At 40.2% G+C, this 21937-nt stretch overlaps 1 protein-coding gene across 2 annotated transcripts; it reads left to right on the forward strand.

Annotated features, from left to right (window-relative positions):
* The first annotated feature begins 404 nt into the window (after positions 1-404).
* si:ch211-161c3.5 (uncharacterized protein C3orf18) lies at positions 405-21219 on the forward strand. Of its 2 annotated transcripts, XM_017708417.2 has the most exons (6): positions 405-790; positions 13412-13853; positions 16340-16365; positions 16852-16978; positions 18529-18562; positions 19525-21219. In XM_017708417.2, exons 2-5 carry the CDS (start codon positions 13557-13559, stop codon positions 18532-18534), a joined length of 456 nt encoding a protein of 151 aa, XP_017563906.1. In that variant the 5' UTR covers positions 405-790; positions 13412-13556; the 3' UTR covers positions 18535-18562; positions 19525-21219. The 2 variants fall into 2 exon arrangements, with proteins under 2 accessions (XP_017563906.1, XP_017563905.1); XM_017708416.2 differs by lacking the exon at positions 18529-18562 and having other exon boundaries at positions 406-790.
* Positions 21220-21937: the final 718 nt, after the last annotated feature.

The raw sequence follows: 21937 nt of genomic DNA on the forward strand, positions 1-21937 counted from the left end.
GTCTTACAATTAGATATATTGATATAAATACTGTGGGTTGGTAATGACATATTAATTACAAGGTTATAACAAAAACCTTGGTTTATAGGTGCAATAATGCGTTTTTTTAATTGATATGATAACATCCATGAAGTGTCCTATGTTATTTAATGGCTATGCAAAGTAAATAAAACATCTAAAAGTAATAAAAAACTGTGTAAAATCAATTAATGGGAAAGTGTAGCATTGTATATGAAAGGAGGGCAGTAAAGGGTTAATATCCCTGCTCCTGCTACCCGGATGCAATCATGGCATCTGCCGTGCTCAGCCATTAAATCCTGTCCTCATCCTGTTAAGAATAATGGACTTGTGCTTCAGCCAATCGGAGCCTCCCATCATCCTGGGACCAGCCAATAGCAGCGCTCGGAGGGAGGTGGAACTAGGAGCTCTAGGTCTGTAGCATCCATGTAGCTCTGTCTGCCTGTTGAAGAATAGGGCAGGAGGAAAAAGGGAATGGAAGGAAGAGCGGAGGACTACAAAGGGAGGACAGATGCGTGAGTCGATACTGGGGGCTACTGGAGGGTATACTGGGGGGACAAAGCGAGGGCCAGACGACTGGCTCCTCTGGGGGAAAGGCTGTTGTTAGCTGTTCATATTTATAGCAGCTGAGCTCCCTTCTCTCCTGCTGAGGAGAAGAGGAGGAGGAGGAGGAGGAGGAGGAGGAGGAGAACCCCCTCTCTTTTTTTTCTTTTTTCCATCCCCTGCTTGGACAGTGCCCATCTTCAGCTCCAGCTGCCATCCACTGTGAAAGGTGAGTGTCCCTATCTGTAGTTCATAACAACAGCTAGAGAAGGGCTGTCCAGTTATATTTTGTATATGAAACATATTGATTTATCGTTGCTGTACTGACTGGCCGACGCGCATGCCATTACTGATAAGGGTAGGTATGAGTGCTGTTGGCTGCCTCTGCTGGTCTGGCTATCTTTGGCCTGAGCTGATCTCTGATTGGCTGAGGAGAGAGGCTTAAGCAGAGCCAGCAGCCGTGACTGGCTGGCAGCTTCACATGTTCTTCATTAAGCGTGTAGACCACTCATGTAACACACATACACAACAAAGAGAGGCCGAGCAGCGGAGTGATCTCTGACTTGGCCTTCTCTTAAGGAATGTCACTGTTCTTGATTATGTAAGCAGATAACAGCGCTCAGCAAGGATTACTCACATAAACTCACATTTTATTTTTGTTTCATGGGTTTGTAAGCGGTGTTATTATCAGGATAAATGACATCACTAGAGGTTTTTCTGAACATTGCCAGAAGTCAATGGGCCCATAATCCTCAATTTTTCTTGTATTTTGTTTTTGTGTTTACTTAAGGGAAAACATAACTTATGTAACTGGTCAGAGTGGTCAGAATTAACCTGACCATTTTCTAACCTCTCTTTATCCGTCAGAATTAAAGGCTGTTTTATTACTGTGCCTTTAAGACTGATATATGTAAATGAGTGTGGTTCTAATAGGCTCTACTGAAACACTTCTTAGCGCTTTAATATGAATGGGTGGAGCTGAGCTTTATGCTAAAGATGTATGCAAATGAGTTTGTCCTTGTGACATCACAGTAACAATGAATTTAAAATGGGCTGCTTTTGCAGTAAACGTTCAGTGAGCAGTGAATGGCATGTATCAAAACTTTAACAATGTTTACAAGAACAAGGACCAACAGCATGTTTCAGTACAAAAAGAGCATAATGAACACGGTTTAATTGGGTTTAGTGCAGCATAGTGTGCAAAATGTTGAATAACAACAATTATACTCACAGCATTTGATCTTTTAATGAATTGTAGCTTTTTTTTGTCTGTTCTGGCTTTGAAAAAAGGAAATATTGTATAATCAAGTTATAATTTTGTCACATCACCCACCCCAAACTCGTATGTGATACTTTCAACAACTGCAAGCCATGCAGTAAATGTGGTACTCATTAAAAGAGCGTACAAAATTTTGGCCTGGTGAACCCAAACGTGGTCGCTGTGATGAGCCAAGGGCTGAAGACTAAGGCCAAGTCCCATTTCTTATTTTTCAAGGATGAAGGTTTTATTTGTCACATACATAGTCATCATACACGGTACAACTAGCAGTGAAGTGCTTGGATAACGGCCCACTTACCTGAAGCAATAAGGTGATTGGGGGGGGGTTTGGCATGAAGTGAAATCTAGGGATCCGAAAATAAAAGAACAATAGTGTACAGAAAAATATATAACAAAATATCCATCTATGAAATATACACATCTATGAAATATACCCCTATTGCTTGTTTTCGAGTGTGTATGGAACTGAGTTACAGGGGGCAGTGGTTGAAATCTTCCCCTATGAAATGTCCCCTATGACATTACTTCATTAACAGCTACTAGTGGTGCTCTGTAGGTGAGCCTGCCAGTCTACAGTGACGGTAGAGGTGGGTAAAGTTCAGCTCCTCACTGCTGGGCTTTAGTTATATTTACTGAATCATACTCCTTTAAAGAGAAATTTAAGGTGGAACAAGGAAATTCAAAGAATCTGGCTAGCTAGCTACTGAGACGTCAGCATACTACTGCTGACTTTTTATGCTTGTTATGAAGAAAAGGACCATAATACACCGAAATGACACTAAACTAAAATAATACAGTGGTTATTGTATTTTTTTAACATAAAATACTCACGTTTGTGGGTTTCATTGGTCACTTGTACAGCCATCTTCCCAGTTTTCTTTTTTTTTCTCATAACACTGTTTGGGGTGAGTCTCTGAAAAACCTGTTTGGAGAGCCATGTGGCCCTAATACTTCATCCTATCCCTCCATCTCAACAAAAATCAGGACACCCTACGCCCTAGGTGTGAACATGCAAAACGCAGGGGTAAAGGCTAAATGGAAGGGCAAGGGGTCCAATAGAATTGGGCCTATATCCGTATGAATGCACTTTTTTCTTATTTATGCAATTTACTCATTGAAAAACGAAATATGTTTCTGTTAGAGAGACAAGAAGGAAATGTGAAGTATGCATTATCAGGGCATCTGCAGGTACCAACGCCAACATCATGCTAATTTTCACTTGTGCTTTAATGGCCATTTCAATGTGATATTAGCCCCAAGGTAGCGTGCTGTGTATTCACTTTCCATGCTGGGTTTTAACAAAACTTACAGCAATTCTAAAACATGTCCTTTTGAAGCGCTTAAGCTTTTAATAGACATTCAAGTTTCCTGTTGTTTACTTTGAATCCATCATCCATCCATCCATCCATCCATTTTCTAAGCCGCTTCTCCCTCGGGGTTGCGGGGATGGTGCTGGAGCGGTCATTGGGCAGAAGGCAGGATACACCCTGAATCCATCAGTAAAGCTTAAATGGATATAACTGGAGGAGACTGTTAGCCTGTTAGCTGTCTGCCAAGCTGCTCAGCCTAGTCCTAGTTAAACAAAACCTTTACTTCATATACTTTAAATTCATATGCATGAAATAAATTTGTAACTACAAACATACATCGATCAGGCGTAACATTACAACCACCTCCTTGTTTCTATGCTCACTGTGCACTTTATCAGCTCCACTTACCATATAGGTGCACTTTGTAGTCCTACAATTACAGACTGTAGTCCATCTGTTTCTCTGATACTTTGTTGGCTCCTTTTACCCTGTTCTTCAGTGGTCAGGACCCTTATGGACCCTCACAGAGCAGGTACTATCTGGGTGGTGGATCATTCTCAGCACTGCAGTATCACCGATCAGTGTATGTGTCTTAGTGAGATCCTACTGGTGTGGGTTTCCTCTCTTTCAGTGATGCTCACAAAAGTAAGATGAGTGCTTACAGCATCCCTTGTGGACAACCTGCTAAATAAGCCTTTATAATGGCCTACTCTGTTTGTCATTTAAATTGTGAACTAATCACTAAGCTGATTAATCAAGAATACACATTTCACACACAATCGGTGTTTTTACTGACTAATCGATAGATTCTGTTCTGTTGGTTCAGCTCATGAACTCCTTTGCTGTTGTTCACACATCTCACTTCAGCAAAAGGAGCAAAAGTTCTAATAAACTTCAGTTCCTATACTGATCATTCTGTAAGTTACTCAGTAAATGAATCGTTTTTTGACCTGCTACTTGTCCATCTACTTAAGTTGGTTACTTTTACTTAATACTGGGTCATTATTTCAGTGTAATAACTACACTTTTACTGGAGCATGAGGCTACCCTACACACCTCCAATACTCATAAATCAAGTATTACTGCTGAAACAGATGGAATCAGGAAGGTTCAGTAAGAATCTAAGCACTTGACTTGGCAGCATTGAAGTGTGAAACTCCTTTAACAACAGTGATGGATGGAGCTTGGAGTGCTGCCTGTGTCCCCCTCAGTGAGGTCACTTCAGCTACTGCCTGTCCAGCTGAACTATTTTCACCCAGTGAACTGGCTGGGGTTAAGTCCTGATGTTAAAGGGGAATTCCACCATTTTTTCAAAATGCCTGCCTAATTGGGGCAGTCGTGGGCTGGAAGTTAGAGATCTGGCCCTGTGACCAGAAGGTTGCCTGTTCTATCCCCAGGGCCGACAGTCCATGACTGAGGTGTCCTTGAGCAAGACACCTAACCCCCAGCTGCTCCCCGGGCGCCATGGATAGGGCTGCCCACCGCTCCGGGCAAGTGTGCTCACTGCCCCCTAGTGTGTGTGTTCACTAGTGTGTATGTGGTGTTTCACTTGACAGATGGGTTAAATGCGGAGGTGGAATTTCCCCGTTTGTGGGATCAAAAAAGTATCACTTAACTTAATTCACTAATATGTAAACAAAGTCTTTCAGAGTGGTTTGATATAAAATGGTTTAAAACCTACTCAGAAGTCTTTATAGTGGTGGTGACGGGAACCAGGCTTCAGGGATCTACAATGCAAATGTAACCATTTTATTTACTATCTAGAATGAGCAGAGAAGCTACATTTTGCCTCACAACACCCTGCTTGTGCTTATAATTGACATAAAAAATAAATTTTTAATGTCTAAAATCTAAAACCTATCATTAAACAATATCTCATACTCCAGTGTATTCATAACCATTTTAATTTACAACTTTCTGCGAGGGAGGTTTTAGAGGCGTTCAACTCTTCAGACGTCTGGTTCCTATCACCACCATTGTGAACAATTCTGACTCGTGAATTTCTCTAGCACGGAGAATGAGCAGTCGTGGGCTGGAGGTTAGGGAACCAGCCCCGTGACTGGAAGGTTACTGGTTCGATCCCCTTGGTTGACAGTCCATGACTGAAGTGCCCTTGAGCAAGACACCTAACACCCAATTGGTCCCCGGGCGCTGTAGATAGGGCTGCTCACTGCCCCCTAGTGTGCGTGGTCACTAGCGTGCATGTACGTGGGTGTTTCACTGCATGGATGGATTAAATGCAGAGGTCTAATTTTGCAGTGTGCAAACACAGTGACAAATGGCTGTAAATTCTATTCTTCACTTCAAATAACTCTGTATAATTTAATACTGCAGAATCTTTGAAAAATCTGTGGAATTTCCCTGCAATTGCATGTAAAGATGATTCAGATTCCTTTATTGATCCCAGGGGGAAATTGCAGTTGTTACAGTTGCAGCCATTTATGTAAAAATAAACACTTTACTAATAATTTAAGACAATATAGAGAATTTACAGTATGTACACCAGATTTAAGTACTCAAGAATATAGTAAGGTGGCAGTGATTTTGATAGTAATATGAAACATCAGGTATAGAGCAATTACAATTATTTAAATTAAGTAATTTAAATAATTGTAATTGCTCTATACCTGATGTTTCATATTACTATCAAAATCACCGCCACCTTACTATATTCTTACTATACACTATATTGATGAGCCGCCCCTGGTGCCCACATACAGGCCCCAAGAGTTTAAGGGGTTAATTATGTATAACATTCATTTAATTTTATTGTGTACAGCATAGCATGCTGGGTGCTGACAGTTACCATCCACACAACACTGTTTAACCGAAGAGAGAGAGACTGAGAGCGAGAGAGCGAAAGAGAGAGAGAGAGAGATAAGAGCAAAGGAAAAATGTGTATCTGAGAAAGAGGCATAAAGGCTAGGTGTGTGCAGCTCTGTGTTGTCTTGCGAAACGCTCCTTCCCTTCGTGGGCTTGTTTCTCCGTACTGTTGTTCCTGGGTACAGTATCGCGCTGCGCTGCCACTTTCTCTCTCTCGCCCCACCACACACTCACATACCCACATCCTGCCACAACACCCACTGCTGCCCAGCTGCCTCAGGGAGGGGACAAAATTAAATTAACGGCACAGAGAGACGCGCATACATACAATGGTGAAGCGTGACTATTAGAGCTAGGCCTTCAAATTCAGCCATACATGTTAAAACCCAGTTACAAACAACCCACCTTGGGTCAAAAAATGCTAACTGCACATCTATGAGATTTCTCATAGTGTGTTAGCACTAAGCTAATGCTGATATACATTAACATGTTGTTGCTGTTCTAGATGGACATTTGAAGCTTAAAAGACATACTATATGGTTTAAGGCTTATGACAGACAGACATTTACCTTGCAGCTGTTTTACAGGCACTCTTTCAGTGGAGTCCTGCCACAGTGCTGCCACAACTGTTTTCCAGTTCTAACAACGGACTAAAACCTGGTTAGACTACAGCTCGTATTCACAGTCAGTGAGATATCTAGAACTTCCAGAAGGCCTAGAGTGACATTTTTTGTCTAGACAATTTGTCAAAACATGCAAAACACGTGTAAATAAACATGTGATTTGTTGATTACTCTGTTAGTTCCTAATCATGATGGTAGTTAACGTAATGTGCAAGGCCATCAGTCCAGCTCCTGAAGTCCTAACCAATCAGAGAGCTTGCTTGAGTGTATCTACCTAGATGCCATGAGGGAAAAACCCTGATTAGGTACATTTTCTGTCTGCATTTTAAGATTTTAACTGTTTTTCCTAGAAATTCCCAGAAATCACAAAGCCATCTCGACTACATACATACACAGAAAGGCCAGTTCACCAAATAACACATTTCCACATTTGTGTCCATCATGAATTCAAAATCCATGATCCACTCACCGGCCACTTTATGAGCTCCGCCTACCTAAGTCCTGAATATAGGGGTTCATCCTGGACCTCAACCACACTTTGTCAATTTTTCCGTTCAGACACTTTGATTAATCAATTAATTATCAGATTTAATCATCATGTGAGAGCAGAGAAATCTGTGCTGGACTCCAGAAGTAGCGTTGATGACCCCTCACATACACTCTCAGGAAATAAGGTACTGAACTTTCACTAGGGCAGTACCCCTCTTGTCACTGGAGTGGGACCCTCAAGGGTACATCTCAGTACCTTTAATCAGGGAACATAACTGAACCATAATCCACTGAAATTACATTCTCTAAGTTGTACTGACTCCACACACCCCGTCTCGTCTCAGGGCTTTTTATTTTATTGTTCTGTTTTAAAACATTCAGTTATGAAAATGTACAAATACATGTACATAACTTTTTACCTGGAAAAACTTATTAAAGGTTCTGGACCTTAAATCCACTGCTGTACCTTTGAGGGCACATTTACATTGTTTGTACCTTGATGAGTGAAAAATGCACAGAACCTTTATTTCTAACAGTGCACACTACTGTTGAAAAGTTTTGAATCACGTGTCATATTAATACTTTTTTCATTATTTTATATGCAATGGCAACATTTAATCTATACACCAAAAGGTAATTTTACATGTTTATTCAATATTACATCGCATTTATTTAATATTTCACTTAATATTAATGATCAATGAGAAGAGAAAGAAATAAGCAATGATGTACTGTTATTATCTATTTACACTCATTTTTGTCAAGTTATCTGCTTTGTGATTTTATCCCTACTTGAATATGACGAAATATGATAAAAGAAATAATTTCATTCTAACTTATTTTTTTATAAGTCATTTTAGAATCTTCTACAGATCATCCTGGACACATCTACCATTTCTTCTTTTTCATCTACGGCCTCCTAGTGTCCTACTAATGATTAGAATTCATCACTTTTCAGTTTCTGACCAGGGTCCGACCTGACATGAAGAATGGATCCAAAATTACTGATATCCAATATATCTTACAATGAAAATGAATCAAATTTTTAAACAAGTCACAATTCACCTACAAAAGAATGAAGCAAAAGGTAAAACGTGTAGGTTCACTGGTGGTTTCGGTTAGTGAAGAAAACGGCTCTATTTGTGCTGAAGACATTGGGACCCCTGGTTCCTATCACCACCACTGTTAGGAAATCAGAGATGTTAAATTTCTCCACACTGAACCACTTCACATCACACCACTCAGAATGATTTTCAGAGTCATATCAGTGTTTGAATTATGCAGAATTTTTGGAATACTGGTGAAATTCCCCTTTAAATCTGTACACTTTCTTAAGTTTCTAAACTTAAACTTGCATAACCTCAAACTGATCGGTTGCCTCAAGTCAATTGTAACTTTTATTCTAGCAAGAATTCTTAATGTAAATGTAGCCAGAATACAGATACTGAGCCTACACTATGATAAAGGCACAATATTTTGTATTATGAATTCATTATACAGGTGCACCATTGCTGAAACAGATGTTCAACTGCACTGACATCTTGTAAAATCTCCTTAGAAAATCATTACTAATGAGCAGCCCCACACAAGGTCACCATGCCCAATGCCAAGCATCAGCTAGAGGGGTATAAAGGGTATAAAGGGATATAAAGCCTCTCAGCACTGTGGAGCAGTTGAACTGTGTTCTCTGGAGTGATGGAACTCCATCCAATACCTTTGGGATGAGCTGAAGCGATCCAGAACTAATCGTCCAGCATCAGTACCTGACCTCACAAAATGGTCTTGCGGCTGAATGCAATCAGTTCCTCACAGCAATGTTCCAATATCTAGTGTAAAGCCTTCCCAGAAGAGTAGAGGCTGTCACTGCAGTAAAGGGGACAAACTCCCTATGAATACTTTCCATTTCAGAAGAAACGCTGGATAAGCAGGTGTCTGCAAACTTTTGGACATATAGTGTCTGTTTATAAACAGTAAAACTGTGCTGTCTTCATTCCTAGTAACCCTTTACAACACATCAAAACATTTTCAAGCTTTAGCCAAGATTCATGCTTTTGCTGTAAACAGGCTACACATCGCAGTGTGGAAAATAAAACCAAGCTGCTTTGAAGAGAGAGAGCGCAGGGTGGAATTCAGCAGAAGATGTGAATGAAAAGCAGGAGACAGCCTGCGGTTAGAGAGATTCTGACTCTCATTCACACCAAACCAAGGCTTCTGTCTCCAGCATCTTCACTTCTCTATTTTAAGCCTCAAACCTCTTTCCTGCCCCAGCATCCAGCCCCCGCGCTCACGCACACATCCTAACGGCTGTGATGTGGAAGGAAGCTCAGGTCCTATCTGCACTATCGCACTGAACATCCATGTCCACAGAATGCCTTTAGTAATGTCCACACACACACACACACACACATGTCTATGTGCCTATATGTGGATATGCAGACTGAGATTTACATCACATTCATATTTACAGTAGAGTGTACAAGTCTAGTCTAAATCCAACATTAAGCACAAGCTTCTCGTTTTTCAGTGTCAGAAAAAAAGCAGAAAATGATTCAGAAGCCAAATGTAAATATATATATATATATATATATATATATATATATATTTTTTTTTTTTATTTGTTATTAGGTTGGCTTGAAAAAGTAATCTATTATTCTACACTCAAAATATAGAACACATCTCGTCCCCCAGTTTTCGAGCTAGAACCATGAAACAGGAGGTCCTGTACCCACGGGGTGTGATTGTGCTTTTCTAAGCGATCCGACGTACGGTGTTAGGAAAATTATCATTCAGAGATGGCTGTTTTTCCCATAGGAAATGAGTGGGTGCAATGTTCGGGACATTTAAACTAACTGCCGCTAAGTGATGTCACGGTGGACATCTCTCACACACACACTCATACACAGTACACACACTTACATGTACGGCATTTGGCTGACGCTCTTTTCCAGAGCGACTTACAGTTTGATCATTTTACACAGGTAGGCCAAGGTGGTGTTAGGAGTCTTGCCCATGGACCCTTATTGGTTCAGTGTAGGGTGCTTGCCCTGGTGGGGGATTGAACTCCAGTCTACAGCGTACACTGTGAATGTCCCAGGTGTGGAACTAATAAAGGATTATCTTATCTTAATAACTAAACCTAACATCAAAATGTTCAGTGTCACTCCCTGCCTTTATAACAGCTCTCAATCTTTTCAGTTTACTTTCAGTTTCTTAAAGAAATCTTAAATAATCAGAAACACATTCAGTGATGCTGAGGTCTGGACTCTGGGGTGGAAAGTCCATTGTTCTGAGAACACCAGCAGCTTCTTTGTTTGATTTCTTCTTTTTTTGTCCGTTCTCTTTTCTTAGTAAGGGCCTAGCGCTGAGTCGTCTTCTCACAGTTGAAGGACCGACAGAAACACCTGTGGATGTTTTCAGATCTGAAGCAGCTTGATTTGCCCCTCTCTCACAAAGATGAAAGCTGTTAGTGCTGTTTATCTGATGGAGAGAGTTTTGGTGGTGTTGCAGGTGGTTGTTATGAGTCTTGTTTTTTTCTCTGTAGCTTTTAATTCTTTTTTGAACTGCAGTTTTGGAAACTCCTGTTTTTTTTATATTTATCCTTTGACTTTCTTCTTCTTTATGCAAGTTAATTATATCTATATATCTCACCAGAAACATCTCCTGAAAAATGAAGAACTTAATGGCTGGTTTGACTGGAAATGAAAGCAAGTAGCATTTTATAAAGGAAGGACAACAGGAATGTTTAAAAAGATTACATAAAGCAGTGATCTTCAGTCCTGCCTCTTGAGATCTAACTTCCTGCAGAATCGAGCTTCAACCCTCAGGCTATCGACACAATGAGTGATTTTATTGATTTTCTGGACGTGGTGTAAGCTGTTAGAAATAAAGGTACAGGAGTGGTTTTAAGGCCCAATTGGGAACCATAAATAAGTTTTCCCAGGTGAAAAGTTCGCATTTGTACCTTTTCATAACCAAATGTTTTAAAACAGATCAATAAAATAAAAAGTCTGGGGATGAGACGGGGTGTGTGGAGTCAGTACAGCTTAGAACAGATCATTTCAGGGCATTATGGTTCAGTTATGTTCCCTGGCTAAAGGTACTGAGATGCACCCTTGAGGGACCCACCCCAGTAATAAGAGGGGCACTGCCCCAGTGACAGTTTAATACCTTTTTTTCTGAGAGTGTATGAGGTTTGGGATGAAGGTCAAGCCTACAGGAAAGTAGCTAGAGTGCATAATCTAACGAAAGGTGAAATGTAGCACATATTTCTTTAATGGACAGATAAAAAAGATAACAAAAACAGGCTTTCAGGCTTTAGAACATGCTGTTAGTCATCTGCTTGTATTACCATAGCAACGTGATTGAATTCACACAGTAATTGGACCACTATGTACCATTACAAGATTACATTACCGTTTATACCAGTTCATGTTTCCAGTGGTTTTGATCACTGATCTCTGTTTATAAGTCACAGATTTCGCACCTTTATTATTTTAATCACTCTCTTGGCGCGAGTAATGCAACACTATTTTAAAAAGCTTGTGCCCTACAGTTTTCTTGTATGTTACTGTTTGAGATCCACTTATGACGCTTGTGTGGTTTGTTGTGACAAAAATGTCATACTTTTTTATAAAACTTCCCTTAGAATGAAAGAAGCTGTTTTTGTTATTGTGATCTTAATACAAAAGAGCTGTTTTGTTGCTCTGTATTGTGCATCTTTCACAAACAGAGGTTGAAACACTCTGTAGTACTTCAGCACGAGTGGATGAGGATTAACTACTGCTTGCAGACTAGACAGATAAAAGAAATTATGAAAACATGAAAATCATGCCTTTTTGCAGGCTTTACATTCTATATATAGCCTGTATGGGCAGGGAAATTTAACACAATTTGAATGGGAAACTTACACTCACTGGCCACTTTATTAGGTACATACTGTTCAGTTGCTTGTTAACACAAATAGCTAATCAGCCAATCACATGGCTGCAGCTCAATGCATTTAGGCATGTAGAGGCAGTGAAGACAACTTGCTGAAGTGCAGACCGAGCATCAGAACGGGGAAGAAAGGTGATTTAAGTGACTTTGAACGTGGCGTGGTTGTTGGTGCCAGATGGGCTGGTCTGAGTATTTCAGAAACTGCTGATCTGCTGGGATTTTCATCCACAACCATCTCTAGGGTTTACAGAGCACGGTCCAAAAAAGAGACAATATCCAGTGAGCAGTCAGTTGTGTGGATGAAAATGCCTTGTTGATGTGAGAGGTCAGAGGAGAATGGGCAGACTGGTTCCAGATGATAGAAAGGCAACAGGAACTCAAATAACCAACCAAAACCTCTGAGGAACGTTTCCAACACCTTGTTGAAAGAATTAAGACAGTTCTGAAGGCAAAAGGGGGTCCAACCTTTTACTAGCAAGGTGTACCTAATAAAGTGACAGGTGAGTGTATATGTTTATGTACAGTTTTTAACTCTTTTACTTTACAAGCAACTCACCAGCTGGGACAACTAGCTAGGCTAAAGTACAGCCTAAACATGGTAGGGTTAGATTTTCCACAATGTTACAACAGAGACCCACAAAGTAAACTGTGAGACTAGTCGGTTCCTGTTTGTTACCTTTTTAGTCATGAATGCGTGTTTTTTTCAGATATCATGTTGTCAAAATATGTTTCAATTATATCTGATATTTGAAGTACTACAAATACATTATCATTGTTTGACCTGGGCGGCACGGTGGCGTGGTGGGTAGCGCTGTCGCCTCACAGCAAGTAGGGTGACCAGGGTCCGTTCTGTGTGGAGTTAGGTTCTCCCCGTGTATGCGTGGGTTTCCTCCAGGTTCTCCGGTTTCCCCCCACAGTCCAAAGACATGCAGTCAGGCCAATTGGACATGGTAAATTGCCCCTAGGTGTGAGTGTGTGAGTGAATGCGTCTGTCTGTCTGCCCTGCAATGGACTGGAGACCTGTCCAGGGTGTATTCTGCCGACTGCTGAGATAGGCTCCAGCATCCACTGTGACTCAGAAGGAGAAGCGGCTTAGAAGATCTGTGTGTGTGTGTTGACAGTTTAATTTGCTTGTATAAGAAGTTATAATCTTGTTAAAATACTTCAATCAAATCAAAATGTGCCTTGTGCTCCTGTTTTAGATTTCACTATCCAGCACCTTGTTGTAGGATAGAGACATGCTGCATGTTAGCTGCTGTTCTGTATGACAGGCAGTGTTTAGTCATATTTGCATTAAAATTGTCCAGCACACTACAGACCTCCTTGGTTTGAGATGCAGAGCAGATTGTGAGCGAAGATGTAACCTGGCGGACTCGTATGATCTTTTGCAGGATTTGATGAAAGACACAATCAACAAGCCTGGCATCTCTGAAAAAGCCCATGGCAGGGGAGTGACCCAAAGAGGGCCGACATACACTGTGTTCAGTGACTAAACAAGCCCATCGACCAACACCACCACCACTCCAATCCACAGCCATGTCTTTGACTACCCTCAAACCTGATTTCTTCACTCCTGCCTCGGTCTCGTTCCCCAGCCGCCTGCCCACTCTACCAGCCAGCACCTCCAGGCCATTCATTATCAGCACTGTGGAGAGCAGGACAGAACAGGACAATGTCACATCCAGAGGCACCTTCCATCCCACCACAGTGACAGCCAACGAGACCGGCTTCAACTCCACACAGCTCCCCATAGTGCCGGTGGAAGGCGCAGGGATGAGTATGGTCCTGCTGCCTTTTGGCATCATCACTGTCATTGGGCTGGCTGTTGTTGTGGTGAGCATGCTGTCCTTACAGATAGATAGAAGTTAGAAGTTAGAGACTTGGCACCATAAAGGTGAATTCCAAAAATGTATTTTAAAAAATGTAAAAGATGTAAAGAAAGTCATTCAGAGTGGTTTGATGTGAAATGGAGCATTGTAAATAAACTTAGATTACTTTACAGTGGTGGTCATAGGAACCAGAGGTCACAGTGTTTACAACACAACATTTTATTCACTATCCAAAACCAGCAGTGAACCAGCATGTGCCTTCAGTGTTTTTGTATGTAACGTTGATGTGTAGATTGTGGTCAATCTGAAAAGGTATGTTTTCTTTAGTAGTATTTGGGAACGCCCTGCTGCTCCACCACAATAGATTTTTAGGCCAAAACCTCATCAAACCTTTCGTAAAATTATTTTTCAGGCATCAGGTATTATATTCCTCATCCTTTCATGGTTTACCCAGTGGTGGACAGTAATAAATAAATGTAATTCGTTACTGTACTTAAGTAGTTTTTTGTGTATCTGTACTTTACTGAAGTTTTTCCATTTTGGGTGACTTTTTACTTTCACTCCACTACATTTCAAAGTTCACTACACTTTGAGAAATCTGTCATTCCTTTTGGTTTTTGTGGGTATAAAAACATGTCAAAACAAAAGAAGTGCAAAGCAAGGGCACCAATCAGGGCACAGTGGTCACTTTGTTCTAAACTTGTTTTGACCTGTTGGTCATACCAACCCAGTGCAAGCACACGGTTCAATGTCAGCGCAGCAGCGTAAAAATGTGGGAGCACATACGTCCCTAAATGATGAACTAACCTAACTTTGTGTTTATAGACCACAATATAGAAATATGTCCACATATGCAGTCGTGACTGACGTGTTTCTTTTTTTCTGAATTCATACAAACACTTTCATTTTATAGTAAATTAGTTTGGGTTAGTTTGTTTATGAACAGAGGCCTACAGATCAACACAGTAAAGGAAAACTTATTTGTGATTCTGAGTTTAAAGCCAGTTTTTATTCAACTTGTAACTAATTTACAAAGTAATCTTAAACTGAAACTTTGCTTGTGTGTAAAAAGTGATTTCAGAGCCACTCGGTTCTCCCTGATGGAAACCGTTTACCTTCAGTGTTTTGTGCTTCTGATCATTTTAATAGACGTCAGCGTCACTAATTAATGACGTTCTATTAAAAGACTGGTTTTCCAAGAGAGACGCTGGAGGACTTTCACCTGAAATGAGTTCATGAAGCCAGTCTGGTTATAAAAATGATAACAGGACATCAGAGCCAGAATTACACTTTTAGTACTTTTACTTTATACTTAAGTACATTTGAAGGTAAATACTTTAGTACTTTTACTCAAGTTGAGGTCTAGAGTAAGGACTGTTACTTTTACTGGAGTAATATTTTACCTTGGGTGTCTCTACTTTAACTCAAGTTCATGATTTGTGTACTTCGTCCACCTCTGGTTTTACCTCTCTATCAGGGCAATTTGGAGCAGGGAAGCTCAAACATGGGAGGCCAAAGTACAGTGTTTGTGGTGGGCTGAGGTCCAAAAAACCAAAACAGAACCATGTATAAATAAAAAGGGCAGGTAGGTTCCAAAGTGAAGTTTTGAAAAACATTACATTGTATTTTGTTACAAATACACTTTTGAATACAATGTTTTAATGGGAAATAAGAATTGACTAAGTTATGTAGTAAATACAGCGTTTGTTCTATGATTGGGTGAGGGCGTAGGGTTAGGGTAACTTCAGGGGTCAACTTTGGCCCAAGGGCCACACTTCGGGCAGCCCTGTTGTAGAGGAATTTAAATCCTAGAATGAAACGGTTCACATTAAACCACTCTGAATGAAGCTGTTTACGTCTTAACTGTTTATTTATGCAGAAATGTTGAAAAATCTGCACAACTCCCCTTTAACATCCTTGTCAGGCATCTTCTCAAGTACATTTCACGCTGTGCCAAGAGACACGATCAATCAATCAATCAATCAACCAATAGTTCGATTAACAATACTTAAAGTCTACTTTCCTCATGCTTTCTCAGTCAGCTATGCTTTTAAGACATCTGATGTCTTATTGAGCTTTAAAGTGATATTTTGGCAAGAAAAATCTATATAATCAGTTTTCCCACTTAAACCAAATTAGTGTTTGAAGTTTGTTTCTTTAGTTTTGCGCTGAAGCTGCAAGGATAATGTAGCTAACAACTAGCAGGAGCATATCCTTATTGATTAGTACTGTGCAAAACTGTGTGTAAGTAATCTTAAATAGACTAGCTTAGATGATTTCTGGCATTTTATCACACACTGTTTCCTATTAAAATGGACAAAATAGATGTTGCCTTGCGAAAAACAGGTGAATGCTGAAGCCGTAATTTTGTCTGTCCTTTTGTCATCTTTAAACATTTGAGATAAACAGAAAAATGTGCAAATTTGATTAGAATGATATTGATATACTGAGTATATGGTGCATCCTTCTCACCACTCTCTCTGCTCACAGCTGCTGTACATAAGGAAAAAGAAAAGGTGAGAAAGCACGACTTCATCTGGCTCTATCAGTCTTTCTGCTTCTTTAATAATAATAATAATAATAATAATAAGTTCAGTTTATATAGCGCCTGTCACAAACCCAAGGATGCTTTACATCATAATATATATAATTAAGACTACAGAGAGGATTTGAAGGAAGACAGAGAAGAGCAATTACAAAGAGTAGAAGGTAGAGAATTCCAGAGTTTGGGGGCAGCAGCACTGAAAGATCTGCCACCCATAGTAGAAAGTCTAGTTGAGGGAACTGTGAGAAGTTCATCATCAGAAGAGCGGAGAGCACAAGAGGGACAGTATAAAGAAATGAGATCAGAAAGGAATGTCGGAGCTGGACCATGTAAAGCCTTGAAGGTAAAGAAGAAGAATTTTGTACTTAATCCTAGTAGGATTAATAGGAAGCCAATCTAACAGTCTTTGCATTATAAGACAGGGATGTAATAATGAAGCTGAGTTTTCTCTATGCAGGCTGGAGAAGCTCAGACACCAGCTCATGCCCATGTATAACTTTGACCCGGCCGAGGAGCAGGACGACCTGGAGCAGGAGCTTCTAGACCACGGCCGAGACGGCAGCCCAGCAGGGCCGAACTCCAAAGTAAGCAGAGCAGGATCACGATAGCAGCTTTTTCAAAGCATTGGAACTCACACAGACATGATACCAATCAAAGTTTAACACTGAGGTGAATTATTACGGTTTTGCAGGTCGTCACTGAGTGTGTTTGCATGCACTCAGCAATCTGATCATAATCGGATTCCTGCAGTTATCTGATTATTTAAATGGCCAGGTGAACAGCATAATCCGATTTCTTAGATCTGGGTAATGTCAAAAAATCAGATCAAGAAATCTGATAAAGAGGCTTTTGATTTCTCAGTCCAAGCATGAGCGAAAACAGACTGCGGTACTGGAAATAAACAAGCAGCGTTGCTGTGAGACGCAGCAGAACACTTTTAGAGCGATGCTGAAACCAAATACTTGCTTGATGAAATGAAATATTTACATTTTCTTCATCTTCTGGATGATGTATGTTCATATTTTCGGGTAAAGTGGCACAATGATTTAAAAAAAAGCCAAGGTGTGGCTCCTGAGTGGCGCAACTGTCTAAGCATTGGGCGTGTCATCAGGAGATCGTGAGTTTGATCCCTGGTGATGTTACAGCCGTCCATAGCCGGGAGTCCAAGAGAGCACAACTGGCCTCACTCTCTCTGGGCGGGTAGGACGGCCCCCCTTCTCCCCCCATCACTCAACGTGATGCTAATCAGTGCAGGCGTCTGTTTGCTGATCTGGCGGTTGGCACTTTCCTCCGAGCGCGTTCGGATGTCCCGTGACGTTGCGTGAGCGGCAGGTCAAAAAGAAGCGGTGACTGATTTCACAGGTCTCAGAGGAAGCTCATTACTGATTAAGTGCATGTAAACACGCATAGTGTTGGAACAAAACCTCGTATCTTTAGAATGGTAACTTTTCAGGAGGCAGAAAAATTTAAGGTCCAGTTAAGATAAGCATGTATCCATTGTAGGTGCTTACGATGGTGGACGGGTCAGCATGGGCACTCTGACTGGTCTGCGGTTACAGAGCCCTGTGTACACTGTGTGTTCTGACACATTCCTTTCGTAACCATCATTAAACATTTCTGTGACTTGTATCACAGTAGCGCACTGGCCCTTCGGACCAGATGGTATAGCCTTTCTTGTTCTTGCACACTGATGAGCTTTGGCCAGCCAACACCCTGTTGGTGTTTCATAAATTGTCGCTCAGTGGTCCACTGTTAATGGATACTCACCACTGCTGACCCACAAGCCTTATGTTCTGCTTTGACAATTTGGCCCATATTAAAGTCGCTCAGGTCTTGCCCATTTCTCCTTCATCCCATATGTCGACTACAAGAACCGACTGTACGCTTATCATCTAATATATCCCAGACTTTGACATGCGTTGTTGTTATAAATTAATCAAGTTATTCTCTTCATCTGGGGGAGGTCATAATGTTATGGCTCATCGGCGTATTTACATATAAAATATCTTTGCATATATATGATACAAATATATTTGTTTATATTTGGACTTTTGTTTATTGTCTTTTTTACATTTCAAAAAATGTGAAAAAAAGAAACATTTTTTAAACTTTGTCCATTTTTGTTTCTTTTAAGTTTTGACACAAGGCCATATGGTTTGTTGCTTGTGGTAAAGTATCTGTCATTATTTTTGTGTATTCACTGTCCTTATTCCTTATCTATACACCAATAGATCCTGTATTCCTGCATTTATATCTAACACATCTGAAACAAACATTATACAACATAATAACAAGCAACCGCCACTTCAAACCACCATTTTCCCTTTTCTCTTTTAATCCCATATGGAAAAATATTTGGACATATATTTAAATACATTTTAAATACATTGCAGTCCATGACGAAATGCATTCCAAACACTAAAATATATTTCAGAATATATTACCATTCTAACCAATGACCATTTAAAATGCATTTATTAAATGTATGGAGAAATATTATACGTGTAAATGTATTTGAAAATGTATGAAAATAGCCAAAACACTTGTCCAATGCACTTTATTGCTTGAATATCTTTTGAAATTAATTTATATCATAATATCTTAATTTTAAATATTAGCAAATGAACCTTTGGCATGGCAAAAGCAAGAGTTGCACTGATTTTACTGTTTTACTGATGAAAATGCAGTTATGATTTGATATCTTGTTTATTTGAAATAAATTTGATGTAAATGCTGTTTTACCATATACATATAATGGTTATGGAAAGTACAATGCAAAGCACAGAAGTCAGTACCATTCATTTAGTTCATAAATATATATATATATATATATATATATCCATAGCTTTTGTTAAAACAAAAATTGCTTACAATTTAAGAAATATATAATAACAAATACAAATAAAAATATTTAAATATATTATTAATGAATATATTTTCATGCACTGCAAATATATATTTGATAAATACATTTGGAATATATATTTTCTCCATATGGGACACTGCATATTACTTACTGGGCATCTCATTCTCCATCTCACTCCAAAGCTGATCAACCCCTTTTATACTGTAGATCATTTTATTTCTGCTCCTGTGCTCCACAGTTTACGCTCCTCTCTCTCTTTCTCAGACTCTGACGACGAGTCAAGGCACCACGCAAAGGCCGAGTCGACTGGTCTTCACGGATGTCGCTGATGCCATTAATGCATGACAGCAGCCCTGCAGCACAAAGGAGGACTCGGGAAACATATCCAGGAGACTGGACACTGCCGGCGTCAAGAAGGCTCACGTTTCAGTAAAAGCTGAGACACACCACTGATATGCTAATTACTGGGATATTTGTTAAGCCTATAGGCACAAAAATAAGGACAGAGGTTTCTTGTCTTCTTGGGACGGTTAGGCCGCGTTTACTTTAGAAAAGGGAACGTCTATAAGTTATCAGAAAGCCTGTTTAATGTGGATTTCATTTCAACATGTTCATGCTGCTTTAGTCACTATATGCACACTGACATGGACAAAGACTTAAAAAGTCATCAGTTTCTTATATATATGCATATATATATGAATGAACTTCACTGGTTGTCATGTATCATTTTCATTCCTGGTTTCCTAACTGCATGCATCTTTGTGAGAAGTGGTTGGTTTGTGTTGGAAGGCTAGACAGAAGCTCCGTTCAGAGCCTTTTCATGATTCTTCACCTCGTTTCTTCTTCTTTTGGTGTTACGTAGATCCCTTTCATAGATGTTCTGTGAACATTCATTGAGGAACGCTTCTACTGGACACTTTTTCTGATCATTAAGTTGTCTTTTCAGCACACCTAGGGACGTATGCCTTTTTCAAAGGGGGCAAGAATGCCATAAGATTTGCTGTGGAACTGAGCGCTACAGCTGCTAGAATACGTTCAATATTATTGCTAGCAGTGCTGGCAAAGTCAGTAAGGTAATGCTTTTAATTTTAGCTGCGTTTTGAACCAATCAAAGTCAAGAACCCTTTAAGAGTTTTCTTTTGAAAGAATGCATTCATTTGGACAGATATTTTGGAACATTTTTATTTATGACATTTATAGTACATCAGAGGATGAGCTTCTTTCATACGAAAGACCAGAGAAGAGACAAAAGACAACGAGAGCCAATGCAGCCAAGCCTTCCTAAATCAAAGACCTCAGTGAGATCTGAAGGGTTCTGTGGAACTCAGCTTCCTCAAAAAGCTTCTGCGCTCACTGAGGAACTGCGTCAGACCTACTGGAGCAAGAGCTAGCAAGAATTTCACAGTGACTTCAAAAGCAGGTTCACGTCCATGCTCTGGCGGGCGGACGCTGAGGCGCAGTCAAAGAGCTGGCGCTGTGTGGGAAGACTGGACTTCCATCATAGTTTATCAAACAAGGCCAAAGCGACAGAACACCATTACGACTCATTTGGAGTGGGATTCTGGCCAAAGGAAACGTTTCAGGAAGGCTTTGGGCCAAAGGTCAAGGGGGAATTACTGTCCAAAGGCCTTGGAGGACTGTGGGACATGGAAATGGAGACTGCTGAAAGGGAAATTTGAAGCATTCTCTATCTGCTTGTGATATATCCTTCTCCACTGTGTGCTTCCAGCCGGTGTACGTTCAGAGGCAACCCATCACTGTTTAGGCACTTGAACTGAGAATCATGGATCAAAATGGATCCGTAACTGGGAATTTGCAATGAGGGAATAGTAGAAAATGAGTTTACTTCATCTTTGTGAATGTTTTATCCCCCTCCAAACCGGCAACAGAGAGATTAGACAGTGTTTTTTTAATTGTATGACCACGAGAAATAATAAAAGCAAAAATATGTGGACTGTTCGCGGACTTTTGTTGAGTTTATTAGTGAAAATTTTGTCACACTTATAATTATCCACAGTTAAGCTTTAATTGTTGACAGACAGTGGGGAACCCTCAAGCCCTTCTAGACCTTCAGAGAAGTCAAGTGAGCTCTCCCATTGGCTAGGACTTCAGGAGCTGAACTGAAGGCCTAACATGTCATAGTGACCACTAATACAATTATAAATTGACAGTGGAAAAATGCTACTCCAGGCCCTCTGAAAGTTCTAGATACTGTCAGATTTATTGATGAAATATATCCTTGAGTAATTATTAATAAATGGATTACAGCAATGATTAATTTAGAGTATAGGGTCATTTTTAACTGAGCCAGATAGGCTCAGTCAGCCTTAGGTAGGAAAGTTAGGCCTAATGCTTCTAGGCAAGACATGTCTGTGCCAGGCACTGTTAGAAGGCCTTGAGAGATAAGCGAACATCTCCAGGTAAAGAAATACGGCCTGTTCACTAAAAGCAAACCAGCTTTTAGTGAGGAGATAGATGAGCAGTGAGCAGGAACAGGTCATAACTCTTAAATAATTACAAACGCCCAATATGGAGAGTCATAAAAACGGTCCCTGTCAGACAAAACATAGGTGTCAAAAGGTAAATTTAACATAGTGAATATAATGAAAGCCAATGGGAACCCTAAGATGGTCAGAGAGGAGGAGTGAAGAGAGTGCCCCGGGGAGGGGCACTGACC

The sequence above is a fragment of the Pygocentrus nattereri genome, chromosome 26 (assembly GCF_015220715.1).
Source record: "Pygocentrus nattereri isolate fPygNat1 chromosome 26, fPygNat1.pri, whole genome shotgun sequence".
Lineage (NCBI taxonomy): Eukaryota > Metazoa > Chordata > Actinopteri > Characiformes > Serrasalmidae > Pygocentrus > Pygocentrus nattereri.